This window comes from Dermacentor silvarum, chromosome 4, assembly GCF_013339745.2.
Source record: "Dermacentor silvarum isolate Dsil-2018 chromosome 4, BIME_Dsil_1.4, whole genome shotgun sequence".
NCBI classification, from domain to species: domain Eukaryota; kingdom Metazoa; phylum Arthropoda; class Arachnida; order Ixodida; family Ixodidae; genus Dermacentor; species Dermacentor silvarum.
In genome coordinates, this window is record NC_051157.2 from 187,166,608 (window position 1) to 187,187,389 (window position 20,782).

At 48.6% G+C, this 20,782-nt stretch overlaps 1 protein-coding gene and 2 non-coding genes across 3 annotated transcripts; 2 read left to right on the forward strand and 1 right to left on the reverse strand.

The window, feature by feature from the left end:
• Nucleotides 1-8,594: 8,594 nt before the first annotated feature.
• LOC119449111 (uncharacterized) lies at nucleotides 8,595-11,947 on the reverse strand. The gene is made up of 3 exons (XM_049666650.1): nucleotides 11,189-11,947; nucleotides 10,713-11,071; nucleotides 8,595-8,634 (listed from the first exon to the last, which is right to left on the reverse strand). The coding sequence occupies exons 1-3, from the start codon at nucleotides 11,945-11,947 to the stop codon at nucleotides 8,595-8,597; spliced, it is 1,158 nt and encodes a 385-aa protein (XP_049522607.1).
• Nucleotides 11,948-12,689: 742 nt separating this feature from the next.
• Trnag-gcc (transfer RNA glycine (anticodon GCC)) lies at nucleotides 12,690-12,760 on the forward strand. Its single transcript has one exon. It is a non-coding gene; the product is annotated as a tRNA-Gly (tRNA).
• A 4,970-nt stretch (nucleotides 12,761-17,730) lies between these two features.
• Nucleotides 17,731-17,801, forward strand: Trnag-gcc (transfer RNA glycine (anticodon GCC)). The gene has a single exon. It is a non-coding gene; the product is annotated as a tRNA-Gly (tRNA).
• Nucleotides 17,802-20,782: the final 2,981 nt, after the last annotated feature.

Sequence of the window (20,782 nt, forward strand, 5' to 3'; positions counted from 1 at the left end):
TGAATTGCTGGAGTCGCGAATAGCGTGCGGAGTCTTCTGTATCTCTCTCTGTCTCTCTTTTTATTGCGATAGCAATTATATGGACACTTCTACCGGATTTCAGCCGTCGGCGTCGGCGTCGCCGTGAGGTTCCTTATATAGATAAAATCTTCGCCGCGCCATAGAGAAAGAAATTCAACAAGAGGGGACACTCGGCAAAAACTGGCAACAGGAAACACGTCACCATACGTCACGCTATACTTTTGACACCGAACGTTAGCTGCCGCGAGCATCTAAAAAAAAAAGAAAGTGAACTTAAGTTAACAGGCATTCATTAATTTCTTTTATTCTTTGCCGCGAAAACTAAAACGTTTTGCGTATAAATTAACTTAAGCTTTGCGACTTATTTTCCTTGCCTTACCTAGCCACAGGTCAATGACGCGCCAGATACATGCGTCATCCGCCAGACACTCCCCCGAAGCCAGCGAGGATGGCTGCGCGCGCGTTTGAGCACTCGCGCGCGGCGACCCGTCTGTCTCATTCTTTTTTTCTTTTTTAAATGTAACCTGGTTTATTGGGCTCTCGGCGTATTCTTGCGTTCCTTCTGCACTGGGACAAGACACCACTACACTATTGGACTACGGCAAGGTGAGAAATCTTGCTTCACAGTCTACGACGCAATTAGGCTTACGGCACGGGACCGAGACTTAAGACGCAGTTAGCGAAAAACAGCTTGGCCATCCTGGCGCAGTTAATTTGAGTAAATGAATCGTGCTGAGACATGTTTCCGACGCTTCCTAGGGGACTATTGTAACTTATTTCGGTTTTTGAGCCACACTGGCCGCACAGGGCGCCGTGTCGCAGTTAGCGAGAACTATAACTCGGCCGTGGTGCCTAGTCTAGTGCATCTTGCTAGGAGAAGTTTGTGCCGCTTTCTCTGACGCCAGACATTACTGAAAAGTAATTTCGTTACTTTCTGGGGTACTTTTGAGGCACGCTGGCCGCACAGCACGCTGTGACGCAGTTAGCGATAAGCAGCTCGGCCGTGGTGATAGTTAGTTTGGCGTGTAATGAATCTTAGAGGGACAAGTCTGTGACGTTTTTTGTGGCTCCGCAACAACATATACTTTCTTTCGGTACTCACGCCTGTTGAAAACGCGATGGACGATTGCCAAGAGTGATAGCATGGGGTGTGCTGCTGGCGCCGGTAGAACGCGCGAACAACGAACATATCAGAATCTTGTCATTCGAAAATTACGTCTTCTAAAGGATTGAAAAAAGGCATTGCACCCACGTATTTGTCTTGAGTGCCTGTTGCGTCCGTCTCTGTGTATGTCGCGTACCGTCGCGTCGCCCGAGGCCAAGTTTTGGAAACGCGAAGTCGCTCGTGTATTTGTGCTGCCTAAGTGCAGGAAATAATGCCCGGAAATTGGGGAACGCTTGGAAATCAGATGTTTTCATGTATGTTTGGGATGAGTCGGGTATTTTCTACGCCATTATGTAAAAGCGAATTGCTTTTGTTTGTAATGCCGCCCATTCACCGCTTTCGCACGTTTCGCCTCGCAGTATTCCGATGTCTAAATACCAAAATGACTCATGCTTGTAACATGCTGTTACGTGCTTGCAAATGTAACATGCTTGTAATTTACTTTTTTTTCAGCTGGTACCGTCCGGTGGAGCTTCATACAGGAACTACTGCCTTACCTGCTGGTGTCACGTTGGATGAACGCACAAAAAGCGCGGAACGAGCTTTTATATAGAGCAAAATAAATATTTCCTCATTGCACAAAAGGTCTTGCGTCTACTTTGTGAAATTGCACGTGGCACAGATTCGATGGGACTTTACGAGATCGTTCGCAATCATTTTTACTAAATAATAAACCGATTCTGTACGAAGAGCAAAAAAAAGGGAAAAAAAAGGGGGGGGGGCGCAGCCGGCGTGCTAGCTTGCGTTCAAAATACGCGCGCCCAAAACCGAAACCGGAAGTGATGCAAGTGATCGACACCGACCGCTTGGCACGCTGCAGTCAATTCGGCCGCTGGGCCCTATGGGAGTGTCCCCTCTTGTTCAATTCCTTTCTCTATGGCCGCGCGCCGTATGCCCGAGCGGAAGCGTGCGGGGACGCGCGCTATCACGGAGAGCGAACGCACTGAATCTCCCACGGGCAAGCAAGGAAGCGGGAAGCCAGCGCCGGAGGGAGCGGGGGGGGAGGGGAGGGGGCGCACTTCTACTCTGCCAACAACCGCGCTCGTCGCTCGCCCGCACCGTCTTTTATCTCCACACGGTATGCGCTGTGCATTCGCCGCTCAGTTTCCGTTGAAGCGATAGACCGCAGGTACCTCGCCCGCTGCGGCGTGTGCGCTTGCTGCTGACAAGGACTTGTGACTAGTCCATCGTGTACGTCTTGCGGTGGCTGCGAGACACTTCAGCACCTCATATTGGAATGTCCCGCTTTCAGTGCGCAACGCAAATCACTAGTGAGGGACTACCATCTCCTTGGCCTGCGGCGTACGACTCTAGATGAATGTTTATACCCCAGTGGTTGTGCGTCTCGACGTGATCAAGCTCATCGTGCTCTCCTTACTTTTATAGAAGCAATGAACTTAGGAGCACGTTTGTAACCCGCAGCAACTATTTCTTTTATTTTACATTCTCTAGTAGCTTGACCTGCAGGGACGGGTCCTACTGTATGTTGTACTTTATTCTTTGACATTTGTCATCTCGCTCTTCCTTTCCTCCTTCCTCCCCTCCTTCCTATCTTTCCTTCTATTGTTTCTCTCGTCCTTTCCGAAGAGTAGGCAGGCGTTGTGCCCCTTTTGCTTCTCGCTTTCTGTTTCCTATGTAAATGTTTTCAAATCAAATAACAATAATACGACGCTCGCTTGGGGAACGGCGGTATGCGTGTTCCAATTCCGCCTTGGCTTGAAACTTTTTATTGCGATATCAATTATATGGACACTTCAACCAGATTTCTGCCGTCGTCGTCATCGTCGCCGTAAGGTTCCCTATAGATAAAATCTTCGCCGCGCGCCGTATGCCCGAGCGGAAGCGTGCGGGGACGTGCGCTATCACGGAGAGCGAACGCACTCAATCTCCCACGCGCAAGCAAGGAAGCGGGAAGCCAGCGCCGGAGGGAGCGGGGGGGGGGGGGGGGGGGAGGCGCACTTATACTCTGCCAACAACCGCGCTCGTCGCTCGCCCGCACCGTCTGTTATCTCCACACGGCTCTGACCTGTATGCGCCGTGCATTCGCCGCTCAGTTTCCGTTGAAGCGATAGACCGCACGTACCTTCGCCCGCTGCGGCGTATGCGCTTGCTGCCAGCGTTTTGACCGTCGTTGTCTGCAGTCATTCAGTGTGATCTATTCATGTTTGTTTGTGCGCGCTCACACCACGCGTGTTCATTCAGTTAGTAACAATCGGGCCACATTTTCCAACGCATGCTACACATGCGATGCTGCCCAGATCGGCAGTGCAGCGCTACAGGTGTGTCCCTTCGCACGCGCAGCCCACGGGAAGCGCTTCTCATCAACACCACCGTTTCACGCGCGCCTTCTCGTGGTCATCGAGTCTCTCTTCATGTCGGTCTACTTACGCCGCAGCACACCTGCTTACTTAATCAGCTCATGTTTACTACAATTCATATTGCTACCAAAGCCACTCACCTCACTTCGTATGACATTGCTGTGTTGCTATCGCATTCATTGCTTCGCCCTCAGGGCGAAACTGTGACATTTTTTTTCAATTCGACATTATCATGAAAGTCTTTCACGCTGCTACAGTAGAGACGAGAAAGCGATCGCCAGAAGGCGAAGGCGCTACTGCGCCTCCTGACATCGTCCCCAATGTGGAAATTTCAAGCAGCGTGGTCGCGCCGTGGTGCAGTCTCCGCATTGTTCACATTGTTTCGCCCGCGCTTTCCTTCGCGGCTCGTGCTCACGGCACTCCGTCTTCGACGCAGTAAATCGCCTGCTTGCATGAACAGCGATACAAAGACTGCAATGTGGTTTCAAGAAGGTTGCCGACGCCGACAGCTTTTCTCGTGGCGGCAACCTCAGGAAAGGGGAGCCTCTGCTTCCGCACGTGTATGGTGTTGGATAAATTGTCGGAGGTGATGTGACAGTGAAAGTCAAGTGCGTGTCGGAGGTGTCCAAGAAGATTGTATACGATATCGAGTTAGAGGTACACTCCGAGTTCCGTAATTTAGTCACTTTTATTTCTCCATGGTGCAGTCACAAAGCGGTCATGCGTGCTTGCTGAGATGTGCAGAGACAGTGATGATTGCGGTTGGTTTCGTTGGTCGCTGGGCGCGTACACACGGCTGTTGTCGTTTTGGCTCCCAGGGAGTGGTATCAGGCCGGTATTTTGTAGCGATGCCTTTCCGCTAATAATGCCTTTTTGGGCTTATCCCGCTTTGTCAATGGTCACAGCGACGGTTTGCTCGCCTTATCAACACGATCAGCCGGCTGTGAGCAGCGTAGACTAGTGTAGAATAAGTCATATAAGACATCACTACAAAATCGCGGCCCAGCACTTTCAGCACAGAAAGAACACATGCATTAGGTGCCAATAAGCCAATAAAATTGATTAACGATGTAAGTACTGCATATGCGCATAATGCCTTATATCATGCTTTATTCAATGCAGATGTTAGAGTCATGGCAACTCATCGCATTAATTAGCAAAATATTTTATGGGGTTTTACGTGCCAAAACAACGATCTGATTATGAGGCACGCCTTAGTGGGGGACTCCAGAAATTTGGACCACCTGGGGTTCTTTAACGTGCACCTAAATCTAAGTGCACGAGTGTTTTCCCATTTCACCCCCATCGAAAGGGTTCGATCCCGCGACCTCGTGCTCAGCAGCCCAACACCATAGCCACTGAGCAACCACGGCGGGTGCATTAATGAGCAAGGTATCTTTTCCCTGCTCATATGAGAAATCGCACGTACAAACTGCTCCGCGAAATGAACCCATATCACAGTAACCAGCGATTACCTTGGGACCAGCAGCACGAGCGCAAGAATTAGCGGTACATGCCTCATCAAAGTGAATCTTCTTTCACGTCGGGCGAATTCCCCTTCGCATCTAAAGTAAGCTCACACCGATGGCCGGCTATACTACACGAAACCAAGATTCTTGGCAGGAAGAGTGAAGCAGGAAGAATGTGCAAGGTGGCAATTACTTTAAAGCAGGCTTGGATATTGTGAACCTAGAAAGCATGACCAAGCAACAAACATAATGCGCACGTCTCGGGCAGCTGGTTTCCGATCTGCCGCTTGACCGCAGCTTGCATTCAATACGCATTGCCACCACACAAAAGACAAGTAGCGCGCGGCCTCTTTCGTTACCTGCACAACTAGTAATTTAGGTTGCAGCATTTGGAAAAGGGATATAATTCTCTTGAGCTCATCCTTGCCGATCGCGACTGAACGAGCAGTACAATCAATTAAATTTGGGGGTTTTACGTGCCAAAACCACGAGATCATTCTGAGGCACGCTGTAATCGAGGGTCTCAGGAATAATTTTGACCACCGGGGGTTCATTAACGAGCACAAAAATCAAAGTAAACGGTAACAAATGTATTCTTGCATTTCGAAATGCAAAATATCTCGAAATTTTATCGAAATACTGCCGCCATGGCCGGAAATCAAGCTCGCGCCGTCGAGCTTAATGGCGCAACACCTTTGCATTTATCCCTAAGCTAACACGGCCGATGTCACTGTACGATTCAACTACGCAACACGTCTTAACAAACGGCCATGCGCTTAATAAAGACATATTACTATTGCGTTTTTATCGAGCGCCCGTGATATTGCACGAGAATGCGAAAGTACGTGACTAGGCGCACTGCAGTTATCCACGCTTGTCGTCTGTCCTTCTCGTACGACCTCCCCGGAATGCTGTAGGACTTCACGGGCGGCTTTGACCTTTCTAGGCTGTTGTGGCAATCAACAACACAACAGTATTGCGTGCCACCTTGCTTTGTCAGATGGAAGAGAGGCCAGCTCAAATAGCTGAAATAAGTGCTGTCCCCTAGTGAGAATTCAGATCTCAGCCCACCATCATCATCCGTACAACAGCCTCAAGCAAAGCCCCCAACACCGCAAGGGTAAAGCAGATTTTGAGTTAGAGGCGGAGGTCATGTTCGGAGCGAGTTCAAGCCTCCATACTCCGGCACGAGAGGCTCGCGGTGCCAAGACACCAAATTTGAGCGAGCTACAAGCACCTTCGTAGTTGGCGAAAGGGTTCTTCAGAACTCCACAACGATCTTTCCCTGTTGGTGTGAGAAAATTATCATCGGTCGGCACCATGTTTGGGAGAATTGCAGTGTACCCAAATGACGTCGCTCCCGTTCCTGGTGGAACCAAAGTTCTATCCTTATCTTAGCCAGTACCTCGTATGCCTGGCTGTTTGTCCGTGTACGTCGCTTTGCATCTCGCAAGCCGTACCTGGTAGCTACACTCGGTCATCAGGAGAGCGAATTTGTTCACCCCTTCCTTGGGAAGTGGGTTTAAAAATCGGACAGTCTGGTATGGCACTCCCGGCAGCTTGAAGAGATTTTTCATTCTCTCAAGTAATGCTGCCGGGATCAGGCACTCTTAAAATGTGTGCTCAGGCGTTTCTTTCGCGTAACAAAATGGGCAGTTTTGGTTGAACCCGGCCTTAGCTATACAAAGGGTCTTTTCCTTATGGGCAGACACCCTCTCGCAAAAAGCCACATAAATGATGCTCGTCTTGCATCGAGAAAATCTGCCAAAATCAAACGCCAACTCGGTTTTTCAGCCGGTTTGTTGAAATGCTCCAATTGTTTCGGGAGCTGCGGGGACAAGTGCTCAATGAGCACTTTGAGAGCCGTGCTTCTTATGTCAAGGTCTGGGATGGCCTCCTTCAGTTTACAGAGCGCGTTCGCGTTTTCTTTATAAAAGGGTAGGGGGAATTCCGAGCGGGGTGCGCAATATGGGAGTGGGGGACCGGTGAAAGAAACGATTCTCGTACTGAGAAAAAATGAAGCCAGAGTTTGTTAGCTGAATGTCTAAGTCTGAAGCTATTTGTGTCCACTTGGCATGTAAAGCTAGCGCCATTACATTCAAGTCTGGAAAACCTAGGCCACATCTGAATCGTGGCAGTTTTACTACTATCTGAATTTTATCTGGTCCTCCTTGCCAGAGGAAGCGAAATATTAATTTTTCTAGCTTCGTTCCCCGCTCACATGGGACAGATCGAGGGCGCCCCATCAAACCTCAACGAGTTGACCCACAGAGCTGCGCGAGGAGCTGTCGACCATGTAGCTACCGGATGGCGCGACGCTAAGGTTCCGGACATCAGGCATACCCCTGCCTTGTACAACAAACTCAATAAGTACTTTTATGTGGGGAGGCGTAAGTATCCGCCGCCGCACAGTAAATTGAACAGGCCGCGGACATTGACACTCCGCCTCTTGCAGGTCGGGGCATACCCTATCCCCGCACTCTTACGCAGGATCTATCCCGAAATTCAAACGTCAAACACTTGCGCGCTTTGCTCAGACTTTGCCAACTTAGAACACATGCTTTGGCGGTTCCCCGCGTTACGGGGTGACGAAGACGTTACGGTCGTCCAAGTGGGAGGCTGCTCTACGGAGTCCGGATTTTGAAGCACAACTATGGGCAGTCCAACAGGCCCGCAACGTGGCGGAGAGGCTAGGCCTTTCTGTCCCGACGTGGGAGCAGCCCGCTACGCGCTAGTGCACGTTTCGAAAGACCTCAATAAAGTTTTTTCATTCCATTCGTTTTTACTCCATTCGGAACATCAAGTACACTCGCGGTATGCTTAAGAAAAGACATCAATAAACTTGTAATGATATTTACTTGAGTTGTGATGGGACATTTCAGTGCACTGTAGTCGCTTACTTTCTGTCGCAGTTTTTCTTCTGCCCTAAACCAATTTGATTGGGATGGCCCTGCCCTTTCAAACATGTAGCAAAGTATTTTTATATATTTTTTGCGAGGGAAACCATGCAAACATCCTGACGATCCAAGCTTGGGAAACAGGCTCATTATTGCGCTATTGGCGCGGTTGAGGCTTGCTCCACTTGTTTGGCAGTACAAATCGACTGTGTTAAGTAAACTAGTAACTGAATTACCATCTGGTACGACTACCGCAATACTGTCCGCATATGCGAGTATCGGAGTTCAGGGCGGACCAACAGGAAGGGGAAAATTTCTAATGCCACTCTCAGAGAGTGCAACCTTTCCTGGAGGATGAGGTCGCGCTCACCGTCACGAAAAGAACGCACACGATCACTCGCACCCTAGAGAACACGGACGCGCGCTGGCCCGGTGACGACCTTGGACACTTCCATCCTTCCGCCAGGGGAGCATTCGGCGCTGGTGCCGCGCGGGCAAACTTTAGGTTGCCTCGTCTATTGTGGAGACGTACTACGCGCTGTAGAACTCTCGGCAATCTATGGTGACGCTCTTTGCAGCCGATATGGTGGGGAGCTTTGAACAGCATGGTACACGTCAGAGGCGTGATGAATGGGTCCAGTTGCTAAATTTTCATCGCACTAGTGCAACGGCGCCAAAGTAGGAACAGGCGATGTGGACTTACCTAAATTTGACAGTGTACGGTTTACTTTGCTTTGTCATCCAGATGGCTAGCGATGAATAGCCTAAAATGAAGTAAGACTTTAAGCACATGGACGTGAGAGCAGTTCACCCGCGGACTTTCGGCAGTGCTTTGAGGCTTTACGACAGCCTTTCAAAAAACTTGGTTTGCGTTTTCTAAAATTGTTTATTGCGTGGCAATCCCTGTTGAAATTGCGTACTAGAGCATTTTATCATACGCGATCCAACTGGAGGAATCGCTTTCACAATAAATTAAGCGAGCAGCGTGCAATGCCTCGCGGGCACGAGTACGTTATTTCGAACGTTGCAATTTGCCTTGCATATGAATATGGATGGATGGAAACAACTTTATTCAAATCCGGCGAAGTTTAATGACCCGGGCTCAGGTCTCCCATGAGGGGACTTCGAGGCCTTGCTTCGTCGCCGCCTCCCGGGCCCGCTGGACTGCCCACTCTTGTGTCTTGAGGTTGGAGCTGCGCAGAGCGGCGGCCCACTTCGACGCAAGAGCTTCCGGAGCTACTGCCATTTTCGCTGCTATAACAGGACACTCCCACAACATGTGTGAGAGTGTCGCTCTAGTTGCCTGACATAATTTGCAAATAGCACTCGGGTATTGCGTGGGGAAAATGTGCTGCAATCGCACCGGACTGGGGAAGGTGTGTGTCTGCAGTTGTCGCCAGACGACTGCCTGGCAACGTTTCAGTTTGGGGTGAGGTGGGGGCAATATCCTCCTGCCTAACTGGTAGTGCTTGGTGATATCGTTATAACTTACTAAGCGTTCTCGCGTGTTTCGCACCAGGAGGTCCGAACTCGAAGAGGGTGTCTCAGACTCTGCGCGGCGAGTCAGTTCTCGCGCAGAGCGGTGTGCCACCTCATTCAAGTTAGGGGGGCCCTCGTCGGTGGGGGTGGCGACGTGCGCTGGGAACCACATGATTGCGGTGCTATCGAAGTGCTGTCGACCAGCTTTCCTTAGGATCTGAAGAGCTTCGGAGGCAATGCGCCCCCGCGCGTAGTTACGAACTGCGGATTGTGAGTCGCTAAGAACTACCTCGCAGAAGGGGTCGGTAAGCGCAAGCGCAATCGCAACCTCTTCCGCTGTATCTGGGTATTCCGTGCTGACACTACACGCGTGAGTAAGCCGGGAGTTAACGTCTATGACTACCGCCGTAAACCGGTGTTCTTGTGTGTACTCTGCCGCGTCTACGAAGCGCGTAGTCGTCTTCCCACCAAAGAAGGCCAGCAGTGCCTTGGCACGGGCCTGGCGTCGGCCCCCGTTATGTTCGGGTGCATGTTTCGAGGGATAGGGGCGACGATCAGCGTGTCGCTGATGTCGGGTGGAATGGCCTGTTTCTGACCGTGTTGGACATGGTAATTGAAGCCTAGTTTCTGCAGGATGTACCGACCCGTGGCTGTCAGGGACATGCGTTCGAGTTGGGAGGCTCTTTGCGCATCCACGATTTCCTCAAGCGTGTTGTATACCCCCAGCTGTAGCAGACGAGAAGTGCTCGTGGACTCCGGTAAGCCAAGGGCGATCTTGTAAGTCTTGCGTATAAGGGTGTTCAGTTTCTCCCTTTCGGTGACATTCCAGTTGTGGAAGGCAGCTACATAAGTAATGTGACTGATTGCGAAGGAGTGTATGAGGCGCATGACGCTGTCCTCCTTCACGCCCGTGTGCTTGTTTGTAATGCGTTTGATCATGCGGGTAGCCGCTGTAACCTTGCCTTCAATCCTGCGAATAGCTTCTGCGTTTGACCCGTTGGCTGCTATATGCATGCCAAGGATGCGTATCTTCGGGACTCGGGGAATACAGGAGCCGTCTTGCGTATACAGGAGTATTTCCTCACATTGGCGTGATTCGCCGGTAGGCTTGGGCCGGCGGCGCGGGCGGTAGAGGAGCAGTTCCGATTTGAGTGGAGATAGTCGGAGACCCGTGTCTTGGAGGTAGGTTTCTATTGCAGAGACTGCTGCTTGTAAGGTGCCTTCTATCTGACCGTCACTGCCCTTGTCGACCCACAGGGTTATGTCGTCTGCATACAAGGAGTGATGGAGGCCGTCAATCTCGTCAAGGCAGGCCGGGAGACCCAGCATCACGAGGTTGAAAAGGAGCGGGGATATGACCGACCCTTGAGGAGTGCCGGCGCTTCCTAGTGCATGTTCGTGGGATGTCATGCTGTCGACTGCGAGGGTGACTGTGCGGCACGACAGGAAGTCTCTGATGTAGTTATAGCTGCGCTCGCCCATGTTGAGCTTGTTAATTCGGCTCAGGATTGCTGCATGTGATACATTGTCGAATGCCTTTTCCAGATCGAGACCAAGGATGGCGCGGGTGCCACTAGTTGGGTCGTTGATGATCTGGTGGTAGAGCTGGAGCATAACGTCTTGAGTGGAGAGATGTGACCGGAAGCCCACCATAGTGGATGGGTAGGCTCCAGTGTCCTCGAGGTGGCGGTTGATACGGGTGAGGAACGCATGCTCCATAACCTTGCCAACGCAGGATGTGAGGGAAATGGGCCGCAAGTGATCCAGGCTGGACGGCTTGCCTGGCTTCGGTATCAGGACTGCCTTAGAGCGTTTCCACGCATCTGGGATGTGACCCACTCGCCAGCATTTGTTGACGTATGTCGTGAGAGCAGTGATCGAGACATCATCAAGGTTTCGTAGAGTCTTGTTTGTAACCTTGTCAGGACCAGGTGCTGATTTGCCATTAAGGTCGTGTAGAGCTGCGCGGATCTCTGACTCGTGAAATTCTTCATCGAGCGTCGCGTTTGGCTTGCCGGTGTAATCTCCGTGTTGGACATCGGGTCGTTGAGGGAAGTACTTGTCTAGCAGGCGTGTCACGATCTGTTGATCACTCGTGGTAGCCCGTTCCTTGTGTAGAAGGCGCTGCAGGTTGGCACGTTGAGCAGACTTGCCCTGCGTTTCCCCCAACAGGTGACGCAGGAGACGCCACGTGCTGCCATTGTGTAGCTGCCCGTCGATTGCGTTGCAGATGTCGTACCACTGCTGGCGGCTTAAGGTGCGGCAATGTTCTTCTAGCTGGCGATTGATCAGTGCGATCTTCTTACGAAGCTTTCGGTTGTGCCGTTGCTTCTTCCATCTTGCGTATAGTGATGTCTTGGCTTCCCAGAGGTGGGCTAGTCGACTGTCGATTTTATCAACCTGGACTTCGGGTGTGACCGTCTGTGTCGCCCTGTTCATGTCGTCATTCAGTGTCTCCATCCATGCCTCGATGTTATCGATGGTCTCCTCACCTCTCTGTTCGACTCGCTGCTTTCGGAACTTGTCCCAGTCCGTCCATTTGAATAACTTAGGGGGAGGGGGTGTACCTGCCTGAGGAATCCGTGTCTCTATGACCATGTGGTCGCTACCGAGATTTTCAAAGGTATTGCGCCACGTTGCTTGAAGCACGTTTCGGACCGCCGTCAGGTCCGGCGTCGTGTCCCGTGCCGTTGACGTGCCCGTGCGAGTCGGCGCCGTGGGATCGGTAATAAGAGTTAGTTCTGCATCATGCAGGTCCTGCCACAGGCGTCGGCCTTTGGCTGTAGTGTAGCCATATCCCCAGGCCTCGTTCGGGGCGTTAAAGTCACCCCCCACCAAAAACGGATGTGCGCCCGCCAAGGCAAGCGCCCCCCGGAACAGAGAGAGGAAACGACGCCGCGAGTGAGCCGGATTACTGTATACGTTGAGGAGAAATACACTGTGTTTACGTGTCCTATTAGGAAGGAGCTCTACGAGCATGTGTTCCGCATGTGCACCGCGTACGGTGTGTTCTTGTATTACGATACCTTTCCGTATTAAAATTGCGAGTCCTCGATCAACGGGAATCGGCGAGGCGTGTACATTGTAACCTGGAAGCTTTGGTATGGTGCCTACTGTTTCCTGTATCATTATGAATAGGCTATGGTACTGCAATCATCCATTCACATCAAGCGGTATTTTGCTTCGCAGAATTCCTTGTTCCTCTTCCAAAGCGCCTGGACGATCGAAAAGCGTGTTTGACCGAGCAAGCGCTCTCGATCGCACTGACCTAGATAAAGCTAGACGTTGCGCAATTTCACTTTCTCTATGTAAAGAGTGCTGCTATCCGTCGTGAACACATGCGTCGGTGGTTCAGTGGTAGAATACTCGCCTGCCACGCGGGTGGCCCGGGTTCGATTCCCGGCCGACGCAGTTTTTTTTTTAGCGTTTAATGCTAGTGGACATGTGCGAATATTCGAAAGGGTCGAACAACGACTCAAATAGTCGTTATTTGTAAATGCAAATAGTTTTCGAACACTTTTCGAATTTTTCATAGCGTGAGCAGCAACCAAATCAACACAAAAATAGAATTTTCTAAGGCACGTTACTGTCGGGCTCATTGGTTTGGATTCATAAGAGACACGGAGCAGCGCATAATGGACACGGATCAGCTTTTAAGAAACAACGCTTCACAAGGTTCTATGGAATGATAGAAACTTCTTAACTTTACGAATACGGGAATCTGAACATCGGTTAATAATAATTGCGATAACGGCTATTCATTATTAGAGAACTATTCGAGAACTATTAAAAAAGAATTCGATATTCGATTCGATTTGCTTCTAGCACTATTCTATTCGCATTCCATTCGGTCTAAAAAATCGCTCTTTCCACGACCCTAAATTTTAAACTTACGCAATGAAAGAGTCAATCGGCTCTCTGTTCTTTCCGGCTGTTATAATACGCTTAGACCAAGCTCTTCGCTTGACGTTGCATGCCAGGATCACGTGGAGAACAAAGCGGGCGAATCAGGGTGCTCGCATTGGTGGAGAGAAGCACGTGTTTGAAGCGCGGCCCGGTATCATGTCTGTTTCTTGTTATACCTTCTTCTGTGCTAATCATTAATACAGTAAACTCCAGTCAAGAATAGCCTGGTTAAGCCAAACATCTGATTGGGGAACAGTGCATGGATATTTGGCTGGTTTAGAATGGGCTCAACGCAAAATGAAGCCTCTTAACACGAATTGCTTGTTCTGCTAAGCAGAACTTCCGCGAATGCCGCTGGCGCCTGCGACACGATTCAGCAAAAGGACCACATGGACCGACATGGCAGAAATCAGAACACTAGCACCACTTGTGTCATATCTATCAGCAAAATGGAGTAAACGAAATTTATTAGCATTCCTGTTAAGTTTCTGAAAAACCTCCGTCTAAGAATTTGGAATATTACTGTAGTGCTAATGCATGTTTTAGTACAATTTGGGTGCGAATATATCGAAAAGGATGCTGGTCTCAGGATTTGTGCTAAACAGGTATGACCACACCACTAATTCGTTGAAAATTTATCAATTTAGACGAGTGAATATTTCTCAAAGTTTATTTGTGGTTAATTTTATATAGCTACACAGAAATTTCGATTAGTCGCGAAAGTAATGTATACCTCTTGGTGGAATGTCCCTGAAGAGACCAAATTGCGTTATATTCCACACGTGAGCTTCAAGGAAATTCGTTTGAAAGAACAAAAAGGCAGAAAAAAGGAAGAAGCGAGCCAACTAAGCGCCAGAACCGAAAGCTGTGAAATAGAAACATAGCGTTCTGCCGTACATAAACGCACAAGCACAGTCGCTCACTGCGCGACCGCGATGTAGCTGCATTGGGTTATTTTTGGCAGCGGCTGCACAGACACCATACAACACGAGTAAATACTATTCCATCAAAAACCCTTCTCTCGCGCAGGAAGCCGGTTCGGCAGACCACTTCGCCACATACGCACAAAGTGACCGTTTATTGTATTTTACGAAGAGACCGCGTCCGTAAAACGTTGTGTGCTTTGCTGGCCGAGAACCATTAATTTGGCAGTGAACAACTTCCCTCCCTTCGAAAACACTAACAGAATGTCCAGGACTGCGTTTGCGTGGTGCTTCAATTGGGCGCGGGCAGCCAAGTTATGAGGGTGCGCCGTGTTACTCTCATACCACGTCAACGGTGCGCTTCTGGTATAGTTGGCGCCACTGTAAGTCCTCTCCGCCAATGACCCCGTTGCCACTGAGTGCTTTTTGGCTTCCCACTGCCAATAGCGGATGACGAGTTGAATAAAAGCACAAAAGAACTGTTTGTTACATTATGGGAGAATTATTATTCTCCAGTGATGCAATGCTTCAGCCAAAAACGCCAGCCGAACATTAGTGGTGTTGATAATTTACATAAGGCATTACTTTAGCCTGATGGCACTCACCAAGCGCTACAAGTCGGTGCATGTGCGTCCCCCGATGAAGCGATACCCGATTGTACGCACTTGTTTTTCTTCAATTTTCTCGTATCACCTGATAGCTCTTACTATACCTCAGAGTGTGTAATCCGTTTCGACAACCATGCGAGCTATAGGTCGATAATATGGTTTTCAGTGCCAATAAAAACATCGTGTTGGTTTGACTGCCCCTCCCAATAGTCGGCTCTTCTAAATATGCAACAGGCTGAGAGTCCCCGCCGATGCATAAGCAGCGAGAACGGTCTGAACTCTATATGCATGAATGTCGGACCACATAAGTACACTCATGTTATGTTAGCTTATCGGTCACCGAGTTAGACATTCGGAGAAAGAAAAAATAGCACAAGTACTTAAAAATTGTGTGCCCTGAGTGCCTTGGCATCTTACGCTTCAACGAGACTGCAGTGACTTACGGGCATTTCGTTAAGATTTACCTACTCAGAACAAAAAAATGAACTGAAACAAAGCTTTTTTTAATTCCTGCCCTTGCAACAGCATAGGAGAGTATGTTTTCCCGGCGGACGTTGTCGCTTTGTCATCATGAAGGCATGCGCTGTCCACTTCCTTTAGGCGTACTGGACAAGTCGTCACCTGGTGTTAATAAAATGCGGATTACCGGATGCGAAATCATCTTTCAGAAGCACGTCCGGGTGGCGACATCAAAAGTGTACGAAGACACACTCACTCATTCCTAGCTCACTCACGCTCGTAACTGTTCGCATCGCATTCAAATCGGGAGATAAACATCTCTTTTTCAAAGCTAGGTGGTCTAATCTGTAAAGCTACACATTCACCTATGACAGAGAACCATTTTTTTTTTTTTTTTTGCTAAAAGGCGCAACACGCAAAGTAGCGTTTCCCCTTTTGCAAGGTGCCCTGATATTGCACAGTGTCGGAGCATACTTTTTCAGCTTTACTACGACGCACGGTGCTTCATATGCGCAACATGTTATCATGTCCAGTCAATAGAGCAAGCACAAACGCATTTTTTTGTTTTGCGACGATTCAGTGATTAGACTGCCCTCAGAAAGCACTCGGCTACACTAAGCAGGCATCGTCGACGTCGCCGGTAGTGCAATCTCTTCTTCGCTCCGGAAACTAACCGCTGTACGCGGTCTACAGTTTGTCGCAGAACAATGAATGGCGTAGGTACTTGTCATGTAATTCGAAGTGAAATTAAATCAGGTGATTTTATGACACCAAATTTGATGCAATTATTACATGGAAGGCATCGAATAGCTCAACGTATTTACCACCGAATGGGTAGAATTATACTTACCTGCGCCCAGTGGCCACAGCAAACAAATAGCGCTTGCGACCTAAACATAGCACGTCACATACTGGAAAAACAAAGTTGCACAAATAATGCGTATTTGATGAAACATTACCTTCACAAGTTCTACTTGTAATACGTGAAGTTGTCATTCCACAGAAAGCGTTGCGGTTCAAAAACAACAGCCTTGCGAAACGTGCGGAGTGAGCACTCCGTTATCGTAACAATTGCGTAGTTTGCGCTGCGTTGCCAGCTATGTCGTACGCATGAAACTGAGTAAAACTGCGTAAGAAGCGAACAGTGTTTCTCTGACATGGTATCGATGATGACGCGGAAACCTGCAGTGCTGACACCAAGAACAGTGGTTATGGAGGTCGGTTATGGAGGACACTGCCAAATTGTGTTAACACATGACACCGCTGGTCATGTGTTAAAGCCCAGAAGCTTCTGGTGCATTTATTAACAACACTAGGACACAGGATACTTTTTTTAGCAATCTAGATGAAATGTCAGCTTCTGTCACAATGATCAGCAGTGCTTAAAAAGTAACCGTCCTCTTTTTCCTGGCACGCAGTATAGTTGCCAAGTGCATGGTTTCTTTGTGTAAGCATATGGTGATTTTGTAAGTATGCCTCGTTCGTCGATGACACCGCCACAGGAATCTTATTTCGCTTGAAAGCGTACGTTTTACCACTTTCCTTTCCCTTAAGGTGGCGGTCCCACTCCGGTGGCACGAGCCCCCCGTTTTCAATACTTTTGGAGCGACCGTGGCGGCTCTTCTACTTAGGATATGACGTATATAACATAGAGAAGCTTAATACTTGTAGATTCCAACTATATATAATATAAAGAAATTGATTAGTGTGATTTAGAAACAAATGTTCAAGAACAAGCATGAGACACATGGGTTTTGCGAACTGTGTCTCAGTTGTGACCATATTTAGAAGAAACTATCGCATTTACTCCTCTGTAGCTTGAGTACATATTTATCCATTTCCTAGACGCAGAAAAATATTGTTGCATTTTACATTTTGTATAATTTGCTTTTGAAGATTGCGAAATATCGCAATCTTTTGTTGTAAACAGCCCGGAAACTACACGTTTAAGGAAGCTAAATTTTGGATAAATTAGAGTTCAAGGAATTTCTATTTAGGACGCAAAACTTCATTTATGTACCTTCATTAGTTTTAAATGGCAGCTTCTTAGCTTTAGTACCTTCGCGCAAAAATGGGCAAAAGTAGAGCGAGAATTCTAAATATTCCTTAACTTGGGTCGCATTATTAGAAAAACAAATAAAGGTACATGAATGAAACATCCACGTGACGCACGACAACACCAAGTGGCGTGCTGAGCGCTGCACGTCCGCCGGTGACGTCATGCTGTGACGTTCACGGCGCTGTGTGACGTAACCCGGGAGTGAACTATCTTACCTGGGGTTATGAATACGTTATAGTGCTCCAATTGTCCATTTTAATATCGAGCGGCAACTTGCGTCGCGGAAGCCCTTGTTTCGTCGCTACGATAGCGTCCGGACGACGGGCAGCCGTGGTTGAGCGAGCGAGCTCGCTGACCTATATACAAACAGACGTTGCGAAATAATCCGGTATTTGTGAGGCGTGTTGTTGTACTGCATTGTCATCGGCGTCGGTGGTTCAGTGGTAGAATACTCGCCTGCCACGCGGGTGGCCCAGGTTCGATTCCCGGCCGACGCAGTTTTTCTTTTTTTTTCGTTATTTATAATCTATACTTACGGCTTAAAGTAAGCAGTCAGCTTTCTTTCCGGCTGTTATGAGGTGCTTTGGCGAAGCTCTGTGTTCTATGGTGCCTCAGTCGCTTCTCCACCTCGCCGACAGAGGGAGCGTACCGAGGCACCCTAGTGTAAACCGAGTGACAGCGCGCTTGGTGTCGGTTACAAGGTTTTTTCATTTGTATCGCACACAGCTGGAGACTTCTATATTACCTTAAAAAGTCTGAAACATGTATTTTTACCTAAACGTACTGACTACGTGTAAGGCATTAACACGCACAGTGTGATCTCCATGCTCAGCCAACCAAAACGAACAGCCCAAACAAATGGGTAACGAGCCTTCTGCCCCACATCCGCTTCCGAAAATTGACAGTTGTGGGAACGCTGCTCTGGGCGCGAAAACTGACTTCTGAAGCAAATTAAGATATTAAATACGTTGATATCCGCACTTTCAGGACTGCTGAAACATCGTCAGGTGCTATAGTAAGCAAACGCGGAACAAAAACAACATGCATAATTTTGATGGAAGGGCGAATATCTTTATCGAAGCCCCGTTCGGATATTCTGTTGCATTTACAATCATCGTCAATGGATTCTGCTGAATTTGTAGGCCACAGGATATACGATGTAAAATAACTAAGATGTTAAATTACTACGATGTTAAATAAGTAAGAAGGTGGAAAGTAGCTGGGTTATTGCAAAAGTTTGCTGACAGTGTTGAAAAAAAAAAAGGCGTTTAGGTTATAGTTTCAATTTTGGTGAAGTCCACGTTGGAGAATGGCAGGATGCTTGATCTGTGGGGCATAAAATGAACACAGTATAAGTTCTGGGGCGTGAGAATATTTGTGCAGGGCGATCTTACTACGGCAGAATTCACTTTCATTTTGACACGTGAAGAAAGATTGCATGATGTACAACAACATATATCAGTCCGAAATGTACCAGTCGGCCTGTATGATCTGATGCTCAGGTCTTAGCCCCTTTTTATAAGACGGTATTTTTGCCGTTGATTTGTGCTTCAGCCTTGGTTGATCCGAAGGAGTGTTCTGGGAGGAGGTCAACTGAGTGGCAAAAAATTTTCAGTCGAAGTTTTTCAATTTTTGCAATAAGCCACAATACCACAATACGGTGAAATTTCAGCTCTTGCATAGCGAGTCGGATGAAACAAAACAATGCGCATGAAAGACACCACGCTTCATCAATAAAAAAAAGTGGTCGCAGTTTCACCTGAAAGGCGAAGCATCAATTGCGATAGCAAATTTGTAGAGAGCTATACGGAGTAATGATCGTAGCTTTATCAGCTGTATAAACTTGGACATGCAGCAGCACCGGCAACACGCAGAACTAATGTCGACGCCGTCGGCGTTTTGCCCGCGTTGCGTGCGGCGTTGCCGACTGTTGCAGGAGCCTCTGATATAAATAGGCACTTGGTGCCACAGCTAAACGTCACCTCCCTTCCCTCACCCTCCACCCCCCTCCTCCACGGCCTCTTCTTCTTCTTCTTCTTTCTGGGGTTTTACGTGCCAAAACCAGTTCTGATTATGAGGCACGCCGTAGTGGAGGGCTCCGGATTAATTTTGACCACCTGGGGATCTTTAACGTGCACTACAACGCAAGCACACGGGCGTTTTTTTGCATTTCGCCTCCATCGAAATGCTGCCGCCGCGGCCGGGATTCCCGGCCTCTCGCGCGTCGGAAGAAGGCGCGTTTGCTCTACATGTATGGTGATTGTAAAGGAGGAAAGAAGACGCCTACTTCTGCAGCACGGCGCAGAACGCGCCGTTGTTCATCCGCCGTGCGTCACTCCCCGTGAAGCGCGCGCCCCTCGCGCCCTTTCACTCGCACATACAGCGTTCGGCGGCGTGCGGCGACGATTTCATCTCCATTGACGTCATACGGAACCTCACGGCAAGGGCGACGGCGACGACGATGGCGACGCCGACGGCAGAAATCTGCTTTGGAGTGTCCATATAATTGCTATCGCAATAAAATACAGGCAGCAGCTGCTTTGAAGAATGCACTGACCCCTTTCCTTATAAACATTGCGACGCTGAACTGTGATGGAACTGTTATGGACCTTATCGGTCGGTAGCTCCGCGTGTTGGTTAAGCTATATACAGTGATAGACCTAGTTTACTTCTTGTTGATACAGGGAAGTGGGGATTTTTGTCAAAACGAACAAATTACAAGTTCCCTTGAGGTTGAAAAAAAATGTCAATAGCATAGGTACTTTATCATTATTCCCAGCAACTCGATCATACGTGTTCGAATATAAACAACTGCATTCGGGAACTTGGTTTGTGCGAATGTTAAACTTAGGACCACGTCAATTCAGCATAAGCCACAATATTGCGAGAGGAGGAAGCAGACGTGCAAGATATTTATAGGTGGAACAACAGCTCTCGTTATTTAAATGACAAGCATATCCCAAAAGTGTGTCTGCCTGAAACTGGAAAGTGCCCATGATGTTGCCCGCGTGACAAGAACGAGAAATAAAGGAAATCCTGGATGCATGCTCCTTGCTACGCACAGCGATACGCAGAGCAGAGCTACGCAAAGCGAAGAAACGGGAGTGAGATCGCCTGCTGGTGCAGTTTAACACAAGTTTAAAGAAATGTAACACGAAACAGTTGCGCTACTATAATACGCGAACAATCGGTAACTCAGTAGTTCAGTCATATAACGCGTACCTCCCCGGCAACGACGTACTCGAGGCAGGCAAACGCAATGACCAGTTGTACGAGCCACGTGTGTTATACTACAGATGCAAGGTGTTGGGCTTTTGTGCATAAAGCAACCCGTGTACTTAGATTACCAACACGTTAAAGAACCCAAGGTGGTCCAAATTACGGAGTCCCCCGCTATGGCGTGCCTCATAATCAGTCGTGGTTTTGGCACGTAGAAAACCTAATAGATAAATTTTTTTGCATAAAGCAACACTTTCAA